The sequence below is a fragment of the Phalacrocorax carbo genome, chromosome 1, assembly GCF_963921805.1.
Source record: "Phalacrocorax carbo chromosome 1, bPhaCar2.1, whole genome shotgun sequence".
NCBI classification, from domain to species: Eukaryota; Metazoa; Chordata; class Aves; order Suliformes; family Phalacrocoracidae; genus Phalacrocorax; species Phalacrocorax carbo.
Window position 1 is genome coordinate 215,742,692 of NC_087513.1, and position 23,005 is coordinate 215,765,696.

General features: G+C 46.6%; 1 protein-coding gene across 2 annotated transcripts in view; it reads right to left on the minus strand.

The window, feature by feature from the left end:
• GDPD5 (glycerophosphodiester phosphodiesterase domain containing 5) overlaps positions 1-23,005 on the minus strand; it is a 177,293-nt gene that overhangs the window by 9,712 nt on the left and 144,576 nt on the right. For both annotated transcript variants that reach the window (XM_064441542.1, XM_064441543.1), the window contains exons 9-14: positions 15,233-15,315; positions 11,833-11,983; positions 9,911-10,129; positions 6,957-7,114; positions 4,816-4,963; positions 1,047-1,129 (exon numbers count right to left, since the gene is read on the minus strand). In XM_064441542.1, coding sequence (XP_064297612.1) covers positions 1,047-1,129; positions 4,816-4,963; positions 6,957-7,114; positions 9,911-10,129; positions 11,833-11,983; positions 15,233-15,315 — 842 coding nt within the window. The remainder of the gene's footprint in view (positions 1-1,046; positions 1,130-4,815; positions 4,964-6,956; positions 7,115-9,910; positions 10,130-11,832; positions 11,984-15,232; positions 15,316-23,005) is intronic.

Genomic DNA, 23,005 nt, shown 5'->3' on the forward strand with positions numbered 1-23,005 from the left:
AACGCGACAGCAAAATCACTAGCTCATGAGGCTGAAGCAAATGGAATTGCTGCTTTTAACACAAAGGCATTTCAGATATCAAGAAGGAAGGAAAGCATAGGTCCCTTGATGTCTCAGGGACAGTTGTTCATGCATGCCAAAGCAGATGAGATTATAGAGCTGGGGAAGAGGCAATGCAACTTCAGAATGACACGTTTTCCCAGGAGAAGGCTGCTGCTTCTCGCTGGAGGGAGCTCACCTCTCTCTGAGCTCACGCTTTTTCCCAGAGAGGGTTATTACGCTGTCATCACTGACAGCTAAAATGCCTCTGGGACAAAAGGCACATCACCGGGAGGACACCATGGTTTCCTCCAGTATAATAAAGAGGAGGGTAGTTTGGCCAACTCTGTAATTAGGAAGTTGATTTACCTCCTCCTGATTTATCAGTGCCTTAACTTGCTCTGCTCCTAGGTTTTACACTCCATACTTGTTTCCAGGGCCCCTGGCTAACAGGCTTCTGCTGTGCCTTCATCAAATTCCCGCTCTCCCTTTTCTTTGGAAAATGGAGAGAGCTTCCCTATGCATCAAACTAAGCAACTAATTTTATTTGCTAAATCACAGTATTTCTATTTCTTCATCCAAACGGGAACTGATTGAAGAACACTACAACATGTTCTTTTTGAAGACTATAATGGTGGCATTTCAAAACATCTCTTCTTCCTTTAAAGCATTTTAATCTTGTTTGCAATGTCCATTTCCCTGAAGCATTTACAGTTTCTCTCCCACACGCATTTATGAGCGGAGCAAGGCGTTTATCGCTACTATTTTGAGATGTCTCATTCTACTTAAGAAGTGGCGACTACATCCAATTCATTGTCACATCTCAGAAGTGCAATTATTGTTTGCAGTCTTTGTAGGGATTTTTAATAAACAGCTTCCCTGCTATTGCAATCCGAGCGCCCGAGGAGCACGGTGCTCCTCTCGCCCATCTCCACCCCACGCTCTGAACAAAAAAAAAAACCCCACACGCCGCAAATACAAAGTCATGCTGTAACAATGCTACTTACTTCTGGAATATAAAAACTCCTACAATTACGATAAATGAAATGAGATCAGACGTGATCCAGATTAGGTGGTACTCGTCTGGAGGCTGGAAGACAAAAAACAGAAGCAGACCTTAAACCTTCTGGTTTGTACAATCACAGAGAGAGACTACACAAAGAAAAGCACAGAGCTGCAGGGGTCACGTATAAATCACAGTGTTTATGACATTTCTAATGTTAGCCTGTCATCCAAAATGACGTTATCAGGGAAAACTGCAAACAGGAAAAATTTAAGCTCGCCCTCCTTTTGCGTGCTGACTTTTTTCTCAGAGCTTTGTGCTGGAAGTTTCCCATCTCAGCTGTGCCTCGAGGTGAGGGTGAGATGCTGTTTGGAAACCCGAGTCTGTGGGAGAACACAGAAGGATATACACATCGCACATGGGACATACTGAGTGCTGGTGTTAGTTGTTTTGCACAGTCCCCACGCTATAAGCATATACTTCTCTATTTCCGACCTTTAAGGCACTGGAAGCTCTGGCTTCATTGGCCAGTCTAAGTGACTGGTCATCACACCAGCTAAACCCATCACCGGAACCTAGCGCAGTCACACACGACTTCACATTGATTTTTGTGCTGCCCAGGCAAGAGCAGCGCAAGTAAAGCCAAGAAAGTAAAGCGGTGATAACTCCTGGTGGTGCTCAGAAGGCACCTACCCAGCACAGCCACCACGACGCTAACGAGTTTCTCCTATCCCAAACATAGACCAGTCCCAACCAGGAAAAAGTTCCTGATTTCATACCAGATAGATCCACCCCAACCACCATCATTAATGCGCGCAAGTAATATTTCGTTAGAGAAACAGAATATGTCATGCATAAAGTTGAGGCCACGCAATGGTAGTGTGACGTGGATAAAAGCAGTTGGGAGGCAGCAACTCTGCTACCTCTGTCTCCCCGAGAACAGCCTGTTTTTCTGCTCAGTGAATCTTTGTGTCTCAATTTATCCTGTGAAAATGTGCTATATAATTAGCAGGGCAACGCTTTAATTAGCCAATGCTTCTGATGGAGATTTAATCCTTGTATTTTTCAGCTTAATTACAGAAGGGTGACATTTAATGTTACATTTGCTGCATCTATTAAGAACAAAATTGATGTTTCCCATTTTCTTGGCAGGACAGTGCCATCATAACTACTTTGAATGGAAACTCAAGGGTCTTCTAAGTTAGAACAAAATCTACACATCTACGTTTTTCATTCATGCAACTGATGGTATTTCACACAACTGAAAAACCCAAATAGCAGGTTTTCCTGCAGGGTAAAAGTTGCATTTCCAATGATATACCCCAACTGATAGGTAGACAAACAGAGCTTTCTGGGGAAACTCCAGCACCCGATTACAGGTATTACATATTTTTTTATAAAGTCATGCAAAAAGCTCAAAGCTAGAAGGTTTTTGTACAAAATCAAGGTTTTATAAGTGACAAAAATGGAATTTCAAGGTGATCAAAAGGGGGAAATTGGAATTTTTCAAAGACATCCGTCCCACACAGGTTGGAAGGGACCTTTAAAGCTCATCCAGTCCAACCCCCTGCCATGGGCAGGGACACTGTCAGCTCCATCAGGTTGCTCAGAGCCCCATCCAGCCTCACCTGGGATGTGTCCAGGGATGGGGCATCGACCACCTCTCGGGGCAACCTGGGACAGTGTCTCGCCACCCTCTGCGTATAACATTTTTTCATCCCCCAGCCAGTGTGGGTACCGGGGATGGCCCCAACCCAGGGGCAGGACCTTGCACTTGGCCTTGTTGAACCTCATGAGGTTCTCCCAGGCCCACCTCTCCAGCTTGTCCAGGTCCCTCTGGATGACACCCAGGCGAACCAACTGCACCACTCAGCTTGATGTCATGTGCAGACCTGCTGAGGGCACACTCGATCCCACTGTCTGTGTCATTGATGAAGGTATTAAACTGTACCGGTCCCAGTACGGACCCCTGAGGGACACCACTCATCACCAGTCTCCAGCTGGACACTGAGCCATTGGCCACTACCCTTTGGATGCAACCATCCAGCCACTTCCTTACCCTCCCAACAGTCCACCCATCAAATCTGTATCTCCCCAGTTACATGGAGAAGGGTCTCACACTGGGCACCTACTTTAAGGACATCAAGTTAGGAGCTGAACCCCAGCTCAAGCCTTTCAAACCCCTTCTCTTTGCCACATCTGATGGCCTTTGTTCTTACCAGCAGCTTTCTATTAGGAGTAGAGGGGAGAGAAACTGTCACTTTTTCTTCTTTGTTTTTCCTTTTCTTTAACTGAAACAGAAGCTAAATATATTGTTGCAATTGCAAATGGCCCGTGGGTGAATGGAGCAGAACAGATTTGCACTGTTCAGCCGGCGATAAAGCCCAACGAAGCCCCCAAGGGCAGTGGGAAGCCAAAGCCTGGCAGAAACAACTGACTCACTCCAGGTCCTGAGCCATGTTCCACGTGGTGGAGGAGGCTCAGATGGCAAAGCTCGTTACATTACATCAACCAGGCACTTCAATATGCATGAAATCAAGGTATTTTTATGCTGCTGGTGATATGAGTGCGCACTAACAGCAGAGTTGATAATCCGGCAGATGGGAGAGCCCTTGGAGGAGGGCTCCAAGTACCAGCTGATTTTCAATGCCAGCTAAGGGGCTTTTGGAGTAGAAATCTGCCAGTGATGTGCACACAACTCCTGCCAGCTATAGTGGAGGACGGATGTTTGCAGCAGCACAGTTCAGATGATGATAATCTCTTCTGCCAACAGATTCAGCCTTTACAAAACCGTTTTCAATTCTCCAGCTTCAGCACGCTCCAGTGTGAATTTGCGCAGCCAGACACAAGCAGTAGGTTAAGCTATGGCTAAGGACATCATGCATAGATGTTCACCCATCTAGGCCATAGTCTTGAGGTCCTACCTCCAGCTAAAGATGCAGATAACTCACTCACATCAAATTCTCCTTGTGCTCATCTCATTCTCCCCTTTCCCAAGCAGATCTGCCAGAGCAGCAGGTGAAGCAGCTGCCTCCTGTCCTACTCCTGACAGGATCTGTCATCAGAAATCAGCCCCTCCATCACATACATACACACCTCCACAGCTGAGCTTTTGTTCTGCATACTTTGATGCAACTATTCCGTCATTTTCCTTCCACTCCAACATGAATATTTCTGTTTTGTTCAGAGATCCAACGTGCTAGTGGACTTTTCAGACAGTTTACTGGCTAACATGGCGGGTAAGGGGGCTACCTTTGGTCTCTGGTTGTTCCTTGACTGGCAATGGGGTAACCAGAGGTAACAATTGCCTTCATTTGGTATTAAAAATAGGCAAGAAGCCTATTTTCAGCCTTCTGCCTGAAACACAGAAGCCAGATTTGCTGGTTCACCTGTGTGCCTGATTCTCCTACAACTCTAACAGCAGCTCAGCAGGGTGGAAAGGTGTTTTTCCATTGGAGGAAAATGGAAAAGTCCTATAGGTCAAATGGGCACGCCACACAATCTCCAAGGGTCCCAAACCCTGTACGGGGGAGAGGTGAGGCCATCTGAAGGAAGGGACTGTGCAAGAGAAGCATTGATCCGCTACCACGTCAGGGATCAGACATATGGAGGGTGAAAACCCTCAAGCCCAATAGCACGTTGAACCCAACAAAACCTTCCTGGAGAAACCCACCAGGCATATGGCTGCAATGGTCGACGGCCACCTCTACACCCCCGCCACTGCATTCCCTTCTTCCAGGGGTTCACAGGAGCTTTCCAGGCACCCTGCTTACCATGAGCCAGATGGGAAAAGGCACCTTGCGAAGGACGTGGGAGCTGTCGGAGGTGACCGACTGGACGCCCGCGCACCACAGGATGGAGTATAGCCAGGGCTCGTTCACAGTGTAGAGATTCACGCTCAGGTTCGCCATGGCGTAGTCTCTGCCAGGAGACAGACAGGGTGAGATGTGAGTCCCCCAGCAAATGTCAAACCCTCATCTCCAAGAGGAGAGCTCTTGTCATCAGCCACCGCTGTAATCGTGGCTAGATTTATTTGGTTTGAGTCACATGAAATAGGTTTAACAGGGCACAGACACTTCATAAGCAACCCAAGGGCATTGCAAACAAATGGTTTGAGCTTGAAAGCTTTCTTCACCTCTTGGATGCTACCCGACCCAGGCCACAGCCCGTCGCAGATACTTCCTCACTAATGATGGGCACGTCATGTTTTTCTAACAACTACCTCATCATGTTGATGTAAAATTATCATCTGGTTCAGACGCCTGTAACACTTCATAGCCAATTTACTTAATTAAAATCTGACAGACTGCGTTTCCAACATCAATTCCTATAACTCCCATGCCCTTGTTTTGGGGTCGATTGCAGAGTTACAGCTTCCAGTCTCCTGAGGTCATTTTCCAAGAAGCTAAAACCACAAGCTAGGGTAGAGGAGCTCTCAGCAGCAAACCAAGCACTGATAGTAGACTCCCTGTACCCATATGATTTGCATAAATTGCTCTGTTTCCTCATCTACGAAGCAGAAGCATCACTAATCTCCTTTGCATGGGCAGCAGAGAGATTAATCCTTGCAATTCAGTATCAGCAAAGCACTTTGAGGTGGAAGGCCACCATACAAGATGAGGACATCTCAAAGCTCACAACATGATCAAGCTGCTCCAAAGGCTACGGGATTCTCAAGGGCAGAGGTTGTCACAGCAGCGTTACCTCCAGATGCTGATTTTTGAGGGGGACTGAGGAAACTGTGAGAACAGGGCTTGTTGAGCTTGCTCTGGCCTGTGTCGCAGGACTGCAGCAACATTTGACTGGGCACCACCAGGCCTTCAGGGTTCAAGAAACACTCAGGTGGCCGATCTGATTTTGGAGACAGCTGAGGTGGGATTGATGAAAGATTGGAGCTGAGGAGCTGGGATAGATATGAGAGTTGGCACATGGTCCTCCCCATGAGATAGAGCAAATAGGTGAAACACAGGCAGGCATTACCCTGCAGGTAAAGCACAGACTTGGTTTTAAGGGAGAGCAACCAGACCAGTTGCTGGCAGCCACAGAAAGACACCACTGGATTATGCTAAACAAGACCATGCTCTCAAACAGCTGCAGGGCTCAGCTCTTCTCTACTTCTAGCCCAGAGAGACAGTAAGACAGCTCCTTTGAAGATATTTTTCCCTCTGCAAACCTGTCTCATTTTCAAGTATTTCTTTGGGAAAAAATTTAAACTCTAAAAAAAGAGAAAAGCTGTACTAGACACAATCTGCCCTTTCCAAGAAGAGGGCAAAGCTGGGAGCTATCACGCTGCGCAGTTCAAATACAGGCTCAAGGAGAAGGAGAGGAACCCCACACTGCCAATCTCATTAAAAAGAGGAGACCTCGCCAGTCTAAATAGCTGACAAAGGACAATAATGAGTCGAGTGAATTCTTTGTGAAGAGAAATTTCTAAGAGCATATCCAGACTTTGGACTAATCAAAATTCTGCGGTAGCCACTCTGGAGCAAACGGAAGCAAAGGGCAGCTGCTAATGAGGGTGAAACAGCACTTGGAGGTAATTGGTCTGTAAAGCCTTCACTTTTTCCAGAGCTGACAGGGTAATAAGAATCAGCTGATTCATATATTTGTATTTCAGAAAGTATAATCATATACTGAATTAGCATGTAGAGTTATTAGAGTCCGCTGTGTGCTCCCGGGAACAGCCTGGATTCTGGGTGATGTGTAGGGCCAAGCTTGCACAGCTCATGCTTTCAAGAGCAAACCCATCTGAAAAAGACAACTCTGTGCAAATACGACAGCCCAGGATGACAGAAAACATGCTGCTGAGCCAAGGATGCACACAGGACATGAGGTTAGCAAGGATGCACAGAGCTGTGGGCACCTGCCACGGAGCACACGGGCTATCACGCAGAGTCCAAACAGAAGGCTGTACCTGACATCCTCGTTCGTGACCTTGGTGTAACGCAGGTTGAGCTTCACAATGCCCTTCTCCCTCATGCGCTCTGCATCCAGCTTGAGGCCAGAAGTCTGCTGGAAACCTGGCGCAATCTGTCTGACCAGCTGCCTCTCCGCGTCCGGCAGCCACATCACCTGCAGAGGGAGCGAGACAGAGGACAGCTATGGCAAAGACTGTTCACAAAGCTGGTGGCACGAGACAGCCGGTTTACACCAAGCCAGAAGCAACAATCACATGAGAGACTGCCTCGTTTGTCATACAAATTGTCTAGGAGACAATTACAGCCTCCCACATCTCTATTCAACTGCATTTGAACAGACGCCTCTGGGCTGTAAAGCACAAAAACGTAGGGGTGAAAAGCGTTGAGATACAAAGGGATCAGGCCAAGGGCTCATGAGAAGGCACATGGTGTGTTGTTGAAAACCTGTCCTCCCTGCTCAGTTCAGGGCACCAAGAGAAACTCTGTGGATATATCCTTAGAGTTTTATAAAACTGACAGTGCAGACAGGATGCACAGGAGAAGCTTCCCATGATCCCATGGATGAGACTAGTTTTAATCACCTTCTTTTATCAGGGCTACATCTACTCCAACCCAGGGCAAGGATTTCCCTAAGTCCATGCCATGCTTTAAAAGCCTGTCAAATGGATTACTGTTAACATGCTCAGCTGCCAGGTGTAAAAGGGATGCAGGAACCAAGCTGGGCAGTTTTATGGCTTGTGCCACACAGAAGCTGGGCCCAACCAGATGATCTCAGCTGGGCATCGCAGCACTTCAACCCATGTTTAATAGCGACACTCAACTACCAGAGCATCAGAGCAGCACAGATGCAGCCATATACATCTTCAATAAGGAACCATAAAACCTGAGTGAAAAAAATATCCATTTACAACGCCCCATCTATGTTGTGTCTATTTTTCTCCCATTCTCCATTCCAATATCCAAGGAGAAGTCAGCATGGTCCTCCTTTGGGTCTCCCCAAGCTGGCAGAGGCTTGTGAATAACACTGTCACTGCAGCCACGTAGTTAATTGGAAATTGGGTGGCACTGTCAGTCACTAGAAAGACAGATGGAAGTTAAAAATAGCTCTGTTCCCTCCTGGGCCCATCACTGCACAAGTCAGTGCTGAACTTGTCTGTGCATGCAGATGCACCTAATTGGTACAGATGAAATGTCTGAGCTGCGAACGATGTAGTCATTCCACTTGCCAGCCTCACTATGCTATTTTCAACCAGCCCATATTCAGGGGAAAGCACAGGACAAATGAACGGACCAGATTTCCTTCCCTAGACAGGTCAAGAAGCGGAGTTTTCCAAGGGACACCCAGAGTCCCCAGGTCTGGGTGCCCTTCTGACACATGGGAAGTGGTGCCCTCCCTCCAGAAGAGATCAGAGGTAGGTCCTGGTGGGCTGGGTGTAGCTCTGTACCTTGTGGTCAGAAATCAAAGTCTGGAAGAGGTCTCTGCACAGGCTCCTGGCAGGAGCTGTGGCCCATGGAGAGAGGAGCCCACGCTGGGGCAGGTTTGCTGGCAGGACTGGTGACCCCGTGGGGGACCCACGCTGGAGCAGCCTGTTCCTGAAGGCTGAACCCCACGGACAGGACCCACGCTGGAGCAGTTCATGAAGAACCGCAGCCCATGGGAGGGACCCACGTTGGAACAGTTCATGGAGGACTGTCTGCTGTGGGAGGGACCCCACGCTGGAGCAGGGGAAGAGTGTGAGGAGTCCTGCCCCTGAGGAGGAAGGAGCGGCAGAGACAATGTGTGATGGACTGACCCCAACCCCCATTCCCCGTCCCCCTGCGCTGCTCAGGGGGAGGATGTGGAGAGATCGGGAGTGAAGTTGAGCCTGGGAAGAAGGGAGGGGTGGGGGGAAGGTGTTTTTAAGATTGGGTTTTTATTTCTCATTATCCCATTCTGATTTGATTAGAAATAAATTAAGCAAATTTCACTGAGTCAGCTCTGTTTTGCCCATGATTGTAACTGGTAAGTGATTTCTACCAGCCCTTAGCTCAACTCACAAGCCCTTTGTTATATTTTCTCTCCCCGTCCAGTTGAGGAGAGGAGTGATAGAGCAGCTTTGGTGGGCACCTGACGTCCAGTCAGGGTCAGCCCACCAGTTATTTAAAATGAAGGAGTCAGAGGAAGAGGAAGGGTTCCCTGCTGCTCACAACTGGCCTCCAAGTCTCAGACACTTCTCTTGTGTCCAAGGCTTTTATCAAATCTGAGGTCTCTTCCCACCAAGAGAAGATCTCTACTCCAATACAAACCAGGGTCAGCACTGATTTCGGACCAGGTTGCTCAGGGGTTAGCCTAGTTGGGTCTTGAAAAGCTCTGTGGATGGAGATCCCTCAGTCTTTCCAGGCCAGTCTGAACACTTGCATGGCCTCTCAAGGAAAACTAGTTTCCTTATACCCAGCAGGAATCAATCCTGTTTCAATGCATGACCATCGTCTCCTATCCTCCTCACCTGCAGCTCAGTGAAGAGCTTCAGCCAGCTCCCCAACAACCTCCTTGCCGGTACTGGAGAGGCCTAACAGCAGCTCTCAAACGTCTTTCCTTTTCCAGAATGAAGAGACTCAATTTCCTCAGCCCCTCCTCATGTGTTCGGCTCCCTGACGAGTACGGTGGCCTTTGCAGGACTTGCCCCAGTTTATCAACATCTGTCTTGTACTGGTGAGCACCACCACCACATGATTGCTGAGTCAGGGGAATAATTTATTTCCTCCATCTACTAGCTATACTACCACAAGTACAGCCCAAGGTGGTGTCAAGCCTCTGGGACCACCAGCCTGGAGGCACAGTCCTCTGCAGCATGACTTTGTGGCATGAAGCGACATTTCAAATCAAATGTTCAAAGGGATGAAATGACACACATTCTGGGTTCCATAAGGAGGGCAATTTTAAAAACATCACCAACCCCACAGAACTCACAGCCTGTTGCCGAATTCCTGATGCCAGGATGGTTTCCAGGGTGATGTTGATGTAAGTGCTGTAGTAAGGATGAGCTGGTGGCAGGTCCTGGAAGTTCAGGATGAGCGATGTGTTGTCCTTGATCACCTCTAGCATATCTGCCAGCTTGCAGACTGACTGGTTGGCAGCTTCCACGTAGTCAGACCTTGAAAGAGACCCGGCCGTCCAGAAAGGGTCGTTCTGAAAGCAAAGCACATCCCGGCATTAGTGCCACAAAGCCCAGACTCCTCAAAATCGGATGAAGACCCTTTTTTATCCCACCTTGGCAACAGCTGACAGCCACACTTCATGACCATCTTGCAGCTTGCTGAAGCTCCGTGCCTCAGTTTCCTTACCCAAGGGGAGGTCACTGAAAGCAAGGTGCGCTGGGCAGGTCACCCCATTTTCAGGGGGACAGCAGAGCTACAAGGCAGTACTGTAATTTTCCAAGGTAGTAAGCTGAAAATGTACTTTCTCACAGTATGTACATGGTCACCAAGGCTTCTTCAGAATCCAAAAATAAAAAAAAGACCAGCTATTATATAACCAAAAGTGATCAGGCAGGAGACATGGGCAGTTGGAAGAGATGGGCTCCTGACTTAAGGACATTCAGGAATGGCTCTGCTTCAAAGAACATCCCAAAAAGCAGCCTTCCCGTTGCTGTCTTTGCCCTTCTCATCTGGCAAGCAGCAGTTTTCCCTGCATTCCCACTCCCACAACCACATGTGCAGGCCAGCCAAGTTTCTGTGCAGCAACACATGCAGCTGTAATTCATCGACATCCCCATCACACCTCTAGAGCAGCTCAGATCAGAACAGCAGTGAAGCTACAGTGGTTTCAAGGCTTCCTCCAAGAAAGCACCCGCAGAGCTCCGAGCAGGCATGTGAAAAGCAGTATGTGAGCTTGCATGACTGCAGCAATGCCTCAGCAAGCCACGTTCAAGCTTGCACGAGTGTGCCAGAGTGCTGCAGCCCTTCTCCTAGACTGCAGCTAACACTCTCCAAGAAGGTTATGGCCGCTGGCCAGAGAGCAGCTTGGCAAAAAGAAACCCCACCTGCAATCTGGTTGCACGCTGAAGGATGGGTCAAGCCCATGCCAGAGCAATTCTTCCTCCCTGGGACTTCAAAGGCTGAATTAGCCTGACCCTATTCATGAAGAACTTGGCCAAGGCCCTCAGAGACACGGTGTGAATTTGGGGTGTCCTGTGCAGGGACAGGAGTTGGGCTCGATGGTCCTTGTGGGTCCCTCCCAGCTCAGGATGTTCTATGATTCTTAGTGCCTAAACTCTTACTGAAACAGCAAGGCTGCAGCACCCCAAGAGCCAGACATCACTTATCTTCCCTACTTTCACTCCCTTCTGCTGGGCAGGTGAGAGCTGAGCCATTGCAATGACTCACCCCCCATACCTAAAGCTGGAGGCTTTAAGTGTAAATATGGAGTTGTCCTGTGCAGGGACAGGAGTTGGGCTCAGTGATCCTTGTGGGTCCTTTCCAACTCAGGACATTCAATGATTCTATGATTTTCTTGCTTTTTCTTTGTAAAGGCAATTGTCTCCAAAAACAAGTTACAGAAAAAGGAACAGCCTATAACACACTGTCTTTCCTGTTCTCTTTGTAACCACATTCCTCCTCCTGGGGGTCTTGAAGTTCTCTGTGGTATCAACCAGGCATTAAGGCCACTTCTTCCAGGTGGTGGAAGAGGCACAGAAAGCCAATGTGTCTTTTAGACCAAGTCTAAGTTTAGTAGAGGAAAGAACTAAATGTGATTTAGCTCTTGGTCCAGCTGCACTTCAGACCATTCCACTGAGGAGATGGATCTATACCTCTCCACCTCAAAGAGGGTTTAGGATGAGCTTTTATCCCATGGCCATGGCTCCAGGACATCCTCTCCACGGCTGTACGCACCTGTAGGAACCACTCTCCAGCATTGAGCTTTTCCAGGTCGGTCCAGTTGAACATGGAGGAGTGCTCATAGGCCCGCTCTGGAAACACTTCCTCCACATTTGTTGTTCTCCTGAGTGTCTTGTCATGCATCAGAAATGGCACTCCATCATAGCTGCAAAGACAGTGAGAGGCCCTGTTACAGGTGGATGTGCACAACCACGCACACAGTACTAGAGAAATGCCATTCCCACTCCAGCCTCTCTCATGGCTTCACATCAAGATAAGTGTGAAGATCTCAAAAAGCTTAACACATCCCCCAAAACAGTTGAAATGAGATGCACCCAGGGGGAAAAGTCTCTTAGACACCTGCTAGATGTTTGCAGTCATTCAAATGCTGACGTAACCCTGTCCATCCTACCCTCCCTCCCTCCTCACCACTCCACTACCCCCTCAAAAACTTCTAGAGTGCCAAACTCAGATAGCTTGGACAGGAACACCCAACCCTGAATGCTCAGGCTAACCAAAGCTTTCTGCAATGTCTGTAGCTCCACATAATGTCAGAGTTTTTCCATACCCTGTATGCACAGACACACAAAAACCGTTCTCAAATTGTTAATAGCAGATGATGAGTAAGATTTTCAAAGGCTCTCAAGCTATATGGGTACTTGATGTTCACAGGCTTTCAGCAAGATGCGAGGGCTCCAAAGCTACCAAAATTGCTCTGAAATGGCCTTTTTCAATTGAAAATTGGTTTCAGGAAACAGCTATGCTCACTGGAGTTAAGTTCACGCATCTTAAAGAAAAACCAGCTCTCAAATGAACCTAAGTAGCCAAATGCATGCCCTGTGGTTTTTAAGCCACCTAGATATTACAGAACAATGGTTCTGAGAAACCTAAAAAGCTCTTTAAACTTTATTCCAGCCCAATTTTCTGTGACTGGATCAGTGGTAACACCACACAGGGCAGTGAAAATTGCTACCAAGGGCAGAGCAACAGCCACCCATACTCAGAAACCAAGATAGATCCAGCACAGCCAGCCTGATTATAATGACATTTTCCAAATCGAGGAGCCCATCTTCATAACAGGAGACTCACAAAGTCTGGAAAGGAAATGGGGTTAAAATACAAACCCCATTTGAACTGGGAGACAAACCAGAGCGCTCGCCCCCAGAGCTAGAGTGAAAACAAAAAACAATTTTAGATGATGGAGCAAACCCTGCCTCAGCTTTACCATTGCCTGCAGGATTCCCCTATCACAACAGTCACTGGCATCTTTAGTTGCTATTTCTAGCACGCAATGTGCCAACCACTTCCCCCCACAACCCAAAGCAGCAATGCTGACGCAGCCATACCATGCTCAGCAGCACACTACGCTGCAGCACTCAGGAGGGTTTTTAATAAATATAGTTAAAAAAGAAAAAACAAAACAGAAGAAAAGATGCTAAGCAACTGCAGAATGAAGAGTGTGGAGTGTTTAAGGGCGATAGGAGCTCAAGCCTTAACATCTCATAGCAGAGCATCATCAGATACTGCTAAGCCTTAACCACAGTGCAGAAATCCTACGGGGCACTTAACTTTCGCTCCCTCCTGCCTAATCCTTCCCCTTACGGAGCCACTCAGCACTACCCAAGGATAACCACAATGTATTAGCAGGCACAGGTTTGAAAAAATAATTCAGAGGCAGAAAGCAGAGCTTTAGAAGAAGAGATGTGGGAAGAGGTAGAAAATGGGAGAGGAACGCACAGCAATACGACACTCCTGCTGCTCGAAGCAAAGCTGGCTTTATAACCAGTGCTGGCTTTATAATCAGGGCCACCCAGTCTGGGGTGTGTAATGGGTAGGGAGCAGGATGTGATAGGTCTGAGTGTATGTCCAAGCAGCCCACCCATGGCTGACGCGTGCCTAGAGGAACATGGAGGCATCCCACAAGTGGATGTGGAGTGGTGGAGGTGGAGTGGACCCATCAAGCCACAGGCACGAAGAACATCCTTCCAAGGGTGCAATGGGTGTTGTGCTGCAAACCCTTCCCAAAGTTGCTGCCACCTGCATTGATAGCTCACTTTTTGGGCTGAAGGTCAATGGAGTCCTCTTTTTATAAAGACACTTGGGTCTCCTAGAGAGGGCCTCAGATAAGCAATGCCCCTGATGGCCCAGTTAAGCTATGGATACCTGGAGTGCTCCTCTGGGATGGCTAACGAGTGGCAACATGGAAAGATTGTGGAGTCCATCTTTCCCCTCGGCCAGTGCTAATGGAAGCAACCAGTTCAGCCACAGCACGAGCTGATGATCAATTGTGAGTGTGGATATACAAGTTGTCCCTTCACAACAATTAATGAACAGATTTTTGAAAGATTTGTATTGCAAATATCCCAATTCATCTTTCATCCTTCCACTCCCTAGGTGGAAGACATTTCTTTAGTTTTTATATCATTTGCTCTCAACAATTACACAAAGAACAAAAAAGCACCCTAACAATTGAAGTTCAAAAGCCCATCTTCCACCAGACAAAAAAGTCATCTTTCCATCAACGCTAACCTCCAAAGCAGTCAGGGAAAAAGAAAATACCAGCTTTGAGTCTCTCTTGTATTTATAACTGGAAAAGAGACAAACTGAGCAATCGCCACAATAAGGCATTTCTATTCCCTTCACGCCACTTCTGCCCCCTCGCACGTCTATGTAATGCATGCAAAAAACACAATTCAGAAAAGGAACAAGAATATACAAGAATTCCCATACTCCTGGAACAAAGCACAGTTCTTGAACTAACTAACTCTAAATCCTCTCTGAATTGGCCTTGTCAATTCAGCTCAACATTTGCCTGCAAGGAATGACTTTTGGACAGTCCACACCATCACCGGGTTCCTCCTTCCCCAGCATTAGTGACACGCGAGGGAGGGGAGGAGGAGAAAGGGCTTACTCCTGGGCTGCTAAATCCTTGTGACAGTTTTGCAAGGCTGGTATAAACCCTCCTGACAACTTGGCAGTGCAATGAAGTCAGTTTGGGACCTCCGCCCTCTCTGCACCTAGGTCATCCCAGCCAAAGTCACATTTAAGCAGTTGTGTCATCCCAAGGCCAGCTGACTTCAAGCCAGGCCAGAAACCGGGTGTTGTGTTCCGCTGCAATAAAGCAAGCTCTAAGATAAGCTAAGTCTTCCTGAAAATGAGGATTAGTTTTATGACAAAGGTATCTAGGTTCACCTGCCTGGACAACCTCACCTTTAATCATCATCTCAGTGAAACCATTAATAGCATCTGTGCCTTACAAATGGAGACAGCTAGGAGTTACCGGATACATTCACCACAACAGCCCCTTTCAACAGGAAAAAGTGGTAACGGTCAGACACACACCAGACAGGAAAGACCCACCAGCATGGTCTGGGTCATCCACAGAGAGCCTCAGAGCAGCGGCACGCTGGCTTACCTCAGTACGACGTCAGCTTGGACTCCATACATCTTCTGCTCCACTGCCTTCTGGAAGGACATCAGAGTGTTTTCTGGTGCCAACTGGGGGGGGGGGGGAAGAGCAATAAAACATTAGTAGTAAGTGGAAAAGTTTATGAAGTTGTGTCAGCGAGAACGCTGGGAGGAAGGTGTAGAGATATTAGGGAACCAAAACAATCTTGTTTTGCAGATTTTGTAGTGGCCGGTTACACTGGAGCACCAACATCCCCCAGGCAGAATTGCATCTTCCCAAAGTCTGAAGGTGACCGATACGCTTGACTCCACTGATGGTCTTTCACATACAGGGCAGAGTTCAGTGCAGAGTTATCATGACCTATAATACCAGAAACCCGGATAGCTTGAGGTCTGGTGCAAAATTAGTGTATGAGAGCTTTGCTCACCAGTGTGGTCACCCCAACAGTGGCTTGCTGGAGATCCCCAGAAAGCGATGGCTAATGCGATGCTAATTCTCTATCTACAGCTTATACCTAGAGCTATCTAACACACCTTAACCATTCTTCATTCCCCTACTTTTCTATGCAAACAGTGACTACGATGCCATTATAGAAAGAAGAAAGCCCATAAACAAGGGTATTATCTGTACCATGGAGAACAACTAGACCACAGACTCTGTAGCAATGTTTTACTTCCACATCTACTCATTCAATGAAGTCATCTATTACTCAGTCTAAAAATCAGATGATTTCTCTGACAACAAATGTTCTAGTTAGTTTTAACAATTGAAAAAAATAACCTTAAGCCTAAAATATTTATCCTTATGGCTATCACAGATAAGGATTCAAATTTTATTTCAAATTCCTTCCAGCTGAATGGAGCAGATGGTAACAAAATTTGGGTTTGTTTAAAAACAATACTGTGAGAAGACAAATACTTTGTTTTTCTACAAAACCAGTACAGTATATCTAGCCCCAAGATGTCCGTAAACCAAAAAAATGCAGACCAGAAAAAAAACCATGGAGAGAAAATCTGGCAGGTTTTCTGCACTGGAACAGGAGCATATCAAAATAAATCTGTTTTTAAAAATAATTTCCTTTTTTTTCCATTTTTGCTTTCAGGTTTATAGCACCTGTAACATCCTGTTTTTCCACTCGTCTCTGCCACCACCAGGATCGGTGAGTTTCCATCAAGATACAACGAGCATTCACAACCCGTGATTTTCAAGAATTACTCAGGGTTTGAAAGAGAAATGATTTAGAACAAAGGCCTAAATGCACCATGCAAGAAACATGGACAATAAATACAAAAACTGATCAAGACTTCAAGGTGTCTCTGAGAATCATTTGTTTTCTTGTTAGCTGATGACCTTACACGCTCAGGTCAGTGAAGCTTTGGGGTAAAATAACCGGACCAAAAGTCAACAACCACCTTCACATAGCTCCGGTATCTCTCTACTGAATTCCTCTGGCTCAAGCCACGCATCAATACTAGTTAATTTTTCTTTTTATTCAACAAAGGCAACACAGAGGCACGTTATCTTCATAAAAAAAGCTCCCAGTCAGAGCCTGACTTGCCTAGGAGAAGACAGGGACAATGCCCCGTCACACCCCCTCGCACAGCCCAGCGCTGGGTCATGCAAGGTCAGGCTGAAAGAGCTTTTTGCAATATATTCACAATGCCCAGAGCTGTCAGCAGGGAGCAGCAGCCACATAAAGATCTAAAGATCCCATCCAGGCAGACCTGCTCTATCTGCTACGGTTGCTTTCAGCATCTCGGGTTTCTCCCCTAAGTAGCTCAGGTTTCTTCAGGATAACACTGCAAGGTGATCCTCTCTCTGTAGGGTAATGTTCAATATTTGCTTTCAGAGACTGCAGCAATCACAAGGGAATAAAGGGCGTAGTGTTCAAACTAGAGACAGCTGAACTAGAGAAACCAAAGGGTGATACAAGACCAGTGGTCTGAGCCAGGAAGGGTTGCTGGGTGGACTGTTGCTCAAGGTGCGACACCACGTCAAGCAGCAACCGAACCCAAGCCCCTATAACCAGTCTCGCCAGGGATGCTGACATACAAGGAATAGAAAAGCAAAGTGTGATGACCTGTAAATCATCTGCCAGGCTAAAGGAGACTGGAAAGGGCAGGTTGGACAACCTCCACTAAGCAATCAATGTAAAATCCTTTGACAAGGGTAGGATGATACTGCTGTTACCCACCTGCACAATGAAGACCTCATATCGCATGAGCCAGGGCTAACAAAGGCAAACAAGCATGGCTGCAACAGTGTTCCGCCTCTGTAGAGGTGGACCAGCATGACCAAGGTCTTCTCATGCCTTACTTGTACACCAAACTCCGGCACAGCAGAATCCTAACCCAGAGAGGGCGCAGGCTCTGCTGTTTGATAACAAGATTTAAAACACTTCTTGCCTCCTTCCAGTGTACCACAGTTTCTGCAGGGCCACGGTCAAGCCTTGCTTGGACAACAGCCCTCCTGAGATGCAGGGGAAGCTTTAACATAATGACAGGGGACCCCCAGCCTCCACTGCTGCAGGCACTCAAAGGAAACGCTGAGCCAAACAGATGTGAGGTGACAAGTCAATATGCAAGAGCATCCATCAGCTGGACTGGGGAAAAGTAAATTTAGACAGAGCTGAGACTGCTTGCAGAGGTGGTAGATCAAAGCCAAATAGGAAAACAGCCTTTTGGGGAATGGGATTTCTGTTTGCCAGACTAGACAAGTTTAGCCATGTAAAGGTAGCAGTGATGTTCATGCATCTTGGGGGCAGTGCTAAAATACAGGTTGTGGTGAGTTAAAACCTCAAAGAAAATCTCAGTTTTAAAAACTCAGCGCACTGGGACTGTTCCATCCCCAGCACTGAGACAGATACCACTGAGCTTAACCCCATGGAGAGACAATCTCAGCCTCAGGAGTGGAATATCCCACTCCTGCCTCATCTCTAGCCCCTATAGAGCCTGCAGACCACACTTCACCCCTCAAGGGCAAAACTTAACTGGACTCCACGAGGGCTGCATGCGGCTGCTCAGCTATGAAACACATCCATTCCTTTCCCAGGAATTTGATCCGAAGCACAAGTTAAATAAACTTACAAAGCTCTGGCCAGATCTGTGCTGAAAAATGCAGCTGTGCAGAAGAAGCAGCATTTTAAAACCGTTCTAAGGATAGGCTGTCACTTGAGGTCCAGCCATCCAAATACACACTTAGGAGCTATAACGTCACCTTCATCACACCACCACTAGAAGTGAAGAGCATTGCAGATGGATGAACATCTCTGGCTGCTCTGAAGCAGCAAACAGCACGGACGTCAGAAGTGCTCTCTGTAACACCGTGCCCCACGACGGCATGTGCTGGGTAGTCTCTATAACACCACAGTGCTATTACTCGACAGCTCAATTCCCTGTATGTTAGAAGCTTTTGAAAAGTAGATTATAAGCCTTCCAGGCAAAGATGTCATCTTCTTGTGAGCATGTGGTGGGTAAGCTCCTAACCTGGCCGGAGCCAGTCACCCTGATATAAATAATTGCATCTCCAAGTGAGTCCATCATCGATGCAGAAAGCTGCCCTCCCCAGTTTCTAAACCTCTCGGTCAATCCTAGCCTTGACAGGACTGAACAAGCCACTCACACCAATGACACAGCCCAATAAAGGTCAACCAGAAAGCCAGGAAAGCAAATTCAACCCCATCTCCTAAAATCAGATGCTTCCTATTCATAGAGGTTCCCCTGGCACCGCTTTGAGGCAGAGTGTCTCGGTACCAGGAGTTCATATCCCTTACAATGTGAGGTTTGTGAAAAGACAGGATCTGAGTAACAGATATTTCCATCATCCCAGCCTGTCTCTGCCTTCCTGCAAGCAAGAGGGAGCTGAAGCCCCAAATTCAGCATGTTTAGGGCAGAGATGCATCTACGCAGGACAGCTGCTGATACAGAAATTACATGATGAGATCTGTGCTTATATTTTTTAAAAAGATTTTGGAGCAAAACTGGAGGAACTAAATAAATGCATAATCATTCTGCTTGTATTTCTCTGTCTCCCTCCAGTTTGTATTGTACCAAGGAGGAAAAACCATAAATTCAGGCACGTTATGTCTAAAACCCAAATCTAGGTTAGCAGTGATCCAGTGCAAATGGACACAACCAACTACTTAAGAAACTGGTGCTAAAGTGAAGGAAGCCCTGAGGCACAAAGCAACGATTTCACTCCAAAAACTCTGCCCTATATAAACCATGCCAGCATCCACTGAAAGCCACAGACAGACACTGTGCAGGGTTCCTTCTCTTTGCACTTGGTTTGATAGGCTCATCCCTTGCAAAAATCAGGCTACTATTCATTTTTTTCCTACTACAGACACAGAGCAAGTAATTTCTAGAAAATTGCCCATGAATGAACTGATTTTGACTATATTTTTGCTTAGAAGTCAACTGCAAATGCTTTGCACCTTCCTTAATGAAGATTATGAAAGCTTGCTAGTTAGAGCAGTGTAGCCTTGCTACAGGTGGAAATCACTACACTGTATTTTCCCCCCCTAATTAGCCACCTTGCCAGGTCTTCAAAAAAAAAAAAAACAAACAACCCCAAAACTACCACACTATTTGCATGTTGGAGAGGTTAGTGAAGCAGCTTGCACAGAAGAATCGAATTTCTTCCAAACTAACTGCAGCCACTGCACACCTCTGGCGCTGTGCGCTGAGCTGCACTGAAGGATTTGATCTTTGCTTCATCGACAAGCTTTAAGGCTGTTTTCTCATCCTTTTAGAAACATGAGCATAAAAAAAAAATTATAATTAATTTTCCCTCATTCATCTCTCCTTTCCAGGGTCAATCTCTTTGTAAGCCAATAATTGGACTAAAAACACAAGGCATGATTAGGGTGAAAAATGGTATTTTCCTCTCTATAAAAATATGCCTTTTAGAAGTTCCATATATGGGACTTGGTGTAGGATCTGCCAGGACGTTGGACTTTGGCATGAGGGTCCCAGCATGCCAGGTCACTATGAAGCAATAACTATACTGTTTAAAACATAAAATAAATATATCTTTAATTCCTAGGAATCCAAGGTATTTTTGAGAGCATCCATATCTAGCATTTCTGGAAAGAGCTGAAATAGACTGAAAGGAAGTGAAAAAGTACAAACAAAGAGGAAAAAATGTATTGCCTTGAACAGGATAAACTCATAAGCAAAAATCCATTAAGGTTTTAATAACTAGATACAAGGTCTCATCTCCTCCTAGTGTACTGCACACAAAAGAGCTAAAGCTTGATTTAATGAAAGACTGCCTAACCTTGCGTAGATTTATTTCAGTGAACACAAGCTTTCCTCCAGGTCTGACAGAGGATGCTAATTGTGACTGTTACTATCGATCGGACCAGCAGACAGGTTAACTGGCTGTATTTTTAATAGGTGTGTGCATGCATGAGATGGTTGGTGATGGCCCAGCTCTCCAGTCTAGAGAGCATCTCTGTGAGAATGTCAACATATATTGGAGGCTTCACCTTCAGATCTCAACAACAAAACATGTGCAAGGTCACATTTGCTGGATTTATCCTGGGAACAGCATGACACACTCCCTGTCAAGGCAAAACATTCCCCTGCAGAAACCCTAAGTGCAAGTAAACGTTGGGTGCCCACCAAGACACTTTGACCCAGCAACGGGTACTTTTCCACTCTGGAGCTGTGCAAAGCCAATGATTCAGCACGGCCTAAGAACGCTCCTCCTGGCATGGTGCCTGTGCTCAGCAATGGACATCGTCTGCCATGCAGGAAGGAGCTTGATGGCAGGAGTGCCTCATGTTTCACGGCACGCAGACAGCTGTTTCGGCACAGCCTCTCTCAGTGCTGTTAAGGCATGCCAAAAACCAGCTGTACGGGCGGTTTGCCAAAAGTGTTTATTTCAATGCTATTTGTAGCCTCCAGCCCTGAAATCAAGAGCTCTTCTTGCTTCCGACATGCTTGGATGGTTTCCACAGGTCTAGCCTGGTTGTTTTTAGACCAACCGGTACCTTTTTGGTCCCAGTAACGGGAGGTGAGTTTCCAGGCTTCATGAAGGTTTCCAAGGAGTCAGATACAGCTCGTACTCAGATAAGTCCTTGCTATTATTAATCCTTTGGGTGATTTACCTACAATTTGAGATCAAAGATCATCATGACGAGCCTAATTATTTTTATAAGGAATGTATATTTAGGACTAACAACCTAAAAGCAAGTAGTATTCAACATTATGGACAGCACATTCCTCAGATCCCAAAAACAAAGACAACCGGCCTCAACTTGAAGCACCATCTGAGGAACGACATTTGGGAGAAGACTAAAGGTGCAAATGGCAGTAGAAGTTGGTGTCCTACTGGATAAAGCTCCTCGTTTCTATCTCAGGTTTGGTCCTGGCATTTACCTTCTACCCTTGTTTTGGCTTACGCTTAGCATAAGTGGAGAAGACAGCCAAGTCTATTGCCATTGAAGACAAAAATGCAACTAGATTTCTGTAAGAATAAAAAAGATGGAAGACCAAAGACAACAGACACCTGCTCATAAAACCATCTGAAAAGTTTAACATATGAACATGCAAAATTTACAGAGAACCCCATCTCATGTTTTGGGGTGTCAGACAATTCCTGCATCCATCAGGACAAGACCCTTTCAAACCAAAAGACATCAAGCGAGGGCTGGAGCTCTCAATTCCAAGCACATCGCTGCCACAACCCTGATGCTGTCCTGATGGGAGTCGAGAAGGACAGAAACAGATCCAGAGACTGAATAATTCATTTTAAGAGCCTTTGAAAAGAAACTGATTAACTAAACACCTGCTGAGAGAAAGGGGTTTCAGATAGCACCCTGCTGGGAACGGACATTCAGCATAGAAAGAAATGGGCATGACTGGATGGCATTTAGGCAAGGGAAGGTAGGAGGACTCGTGCAGAAGAGCCTCCCTAGCAGTGAATTAAAGCTCACAGGAGAACAGGATGATGCCAAAGGAACGTTCATTGGAGGAGCACTACCACTAGAGGCAAATGGTTGGCCAGTGTGGAACCAGTAGCTCTCCCGTACTGCAAAAATCCACACTTCACCTAGGTACAGATGCCAGGACGGTTTCTGATTCTCTCTCGCTACTGGAAATGCAAGGACATTTTCCCTCCTCCAGTGTTTCAAGGCAAATTATATGAGCCATATGGCCTCTATTCTTCACTTTTCCTCCACAGAACAAGGACAGCAGTTGAGGAACACTCACACAGATGCTATGTTTGCTGCTCTTAAAAATCCTAAAGAGACAAGAGAAGAGAGGCAGGGTGTGTGCATGCACAGAGGAAAGCAGGCTCTGGAGCGCAAAGGAGGATCATTGCCCCTGTTTGAGAAGCAGGCTGCATGCACTGATGGATCAGTTATCCCTCAGGAAGTGCCCACATCTACAGCTTTCCTGGGAAACTCTCCAATTTCACCAGCGTTTGCCCCATATACTATATGCCATGTCCCCAACAAACCTTTTATTTCAGGACAACAAGCGTCTTCAGCCATCCCATGGATCATCTTTGCTGACTTTGGTCAGAAAAGCACTCGGTTGTAATTTGTGTCTTTCTAGTATAAGTGCTGGACGTGGAAATGCAATATTACACAGTCCTGCCCGACGGGCGAAGCCACCAGCTATCAGGCTCTATCAGCGAGCATGTTTGCCTGCACAGCAAATCACATTTGTCTTGCTTCAGGAGATTTGAAGGCAAATATTGCATCACTTTTTATCATCTCCAGTCCCACTAGATTTAGTTTCACCTCAGGTCCCAAACTCCCAGGCC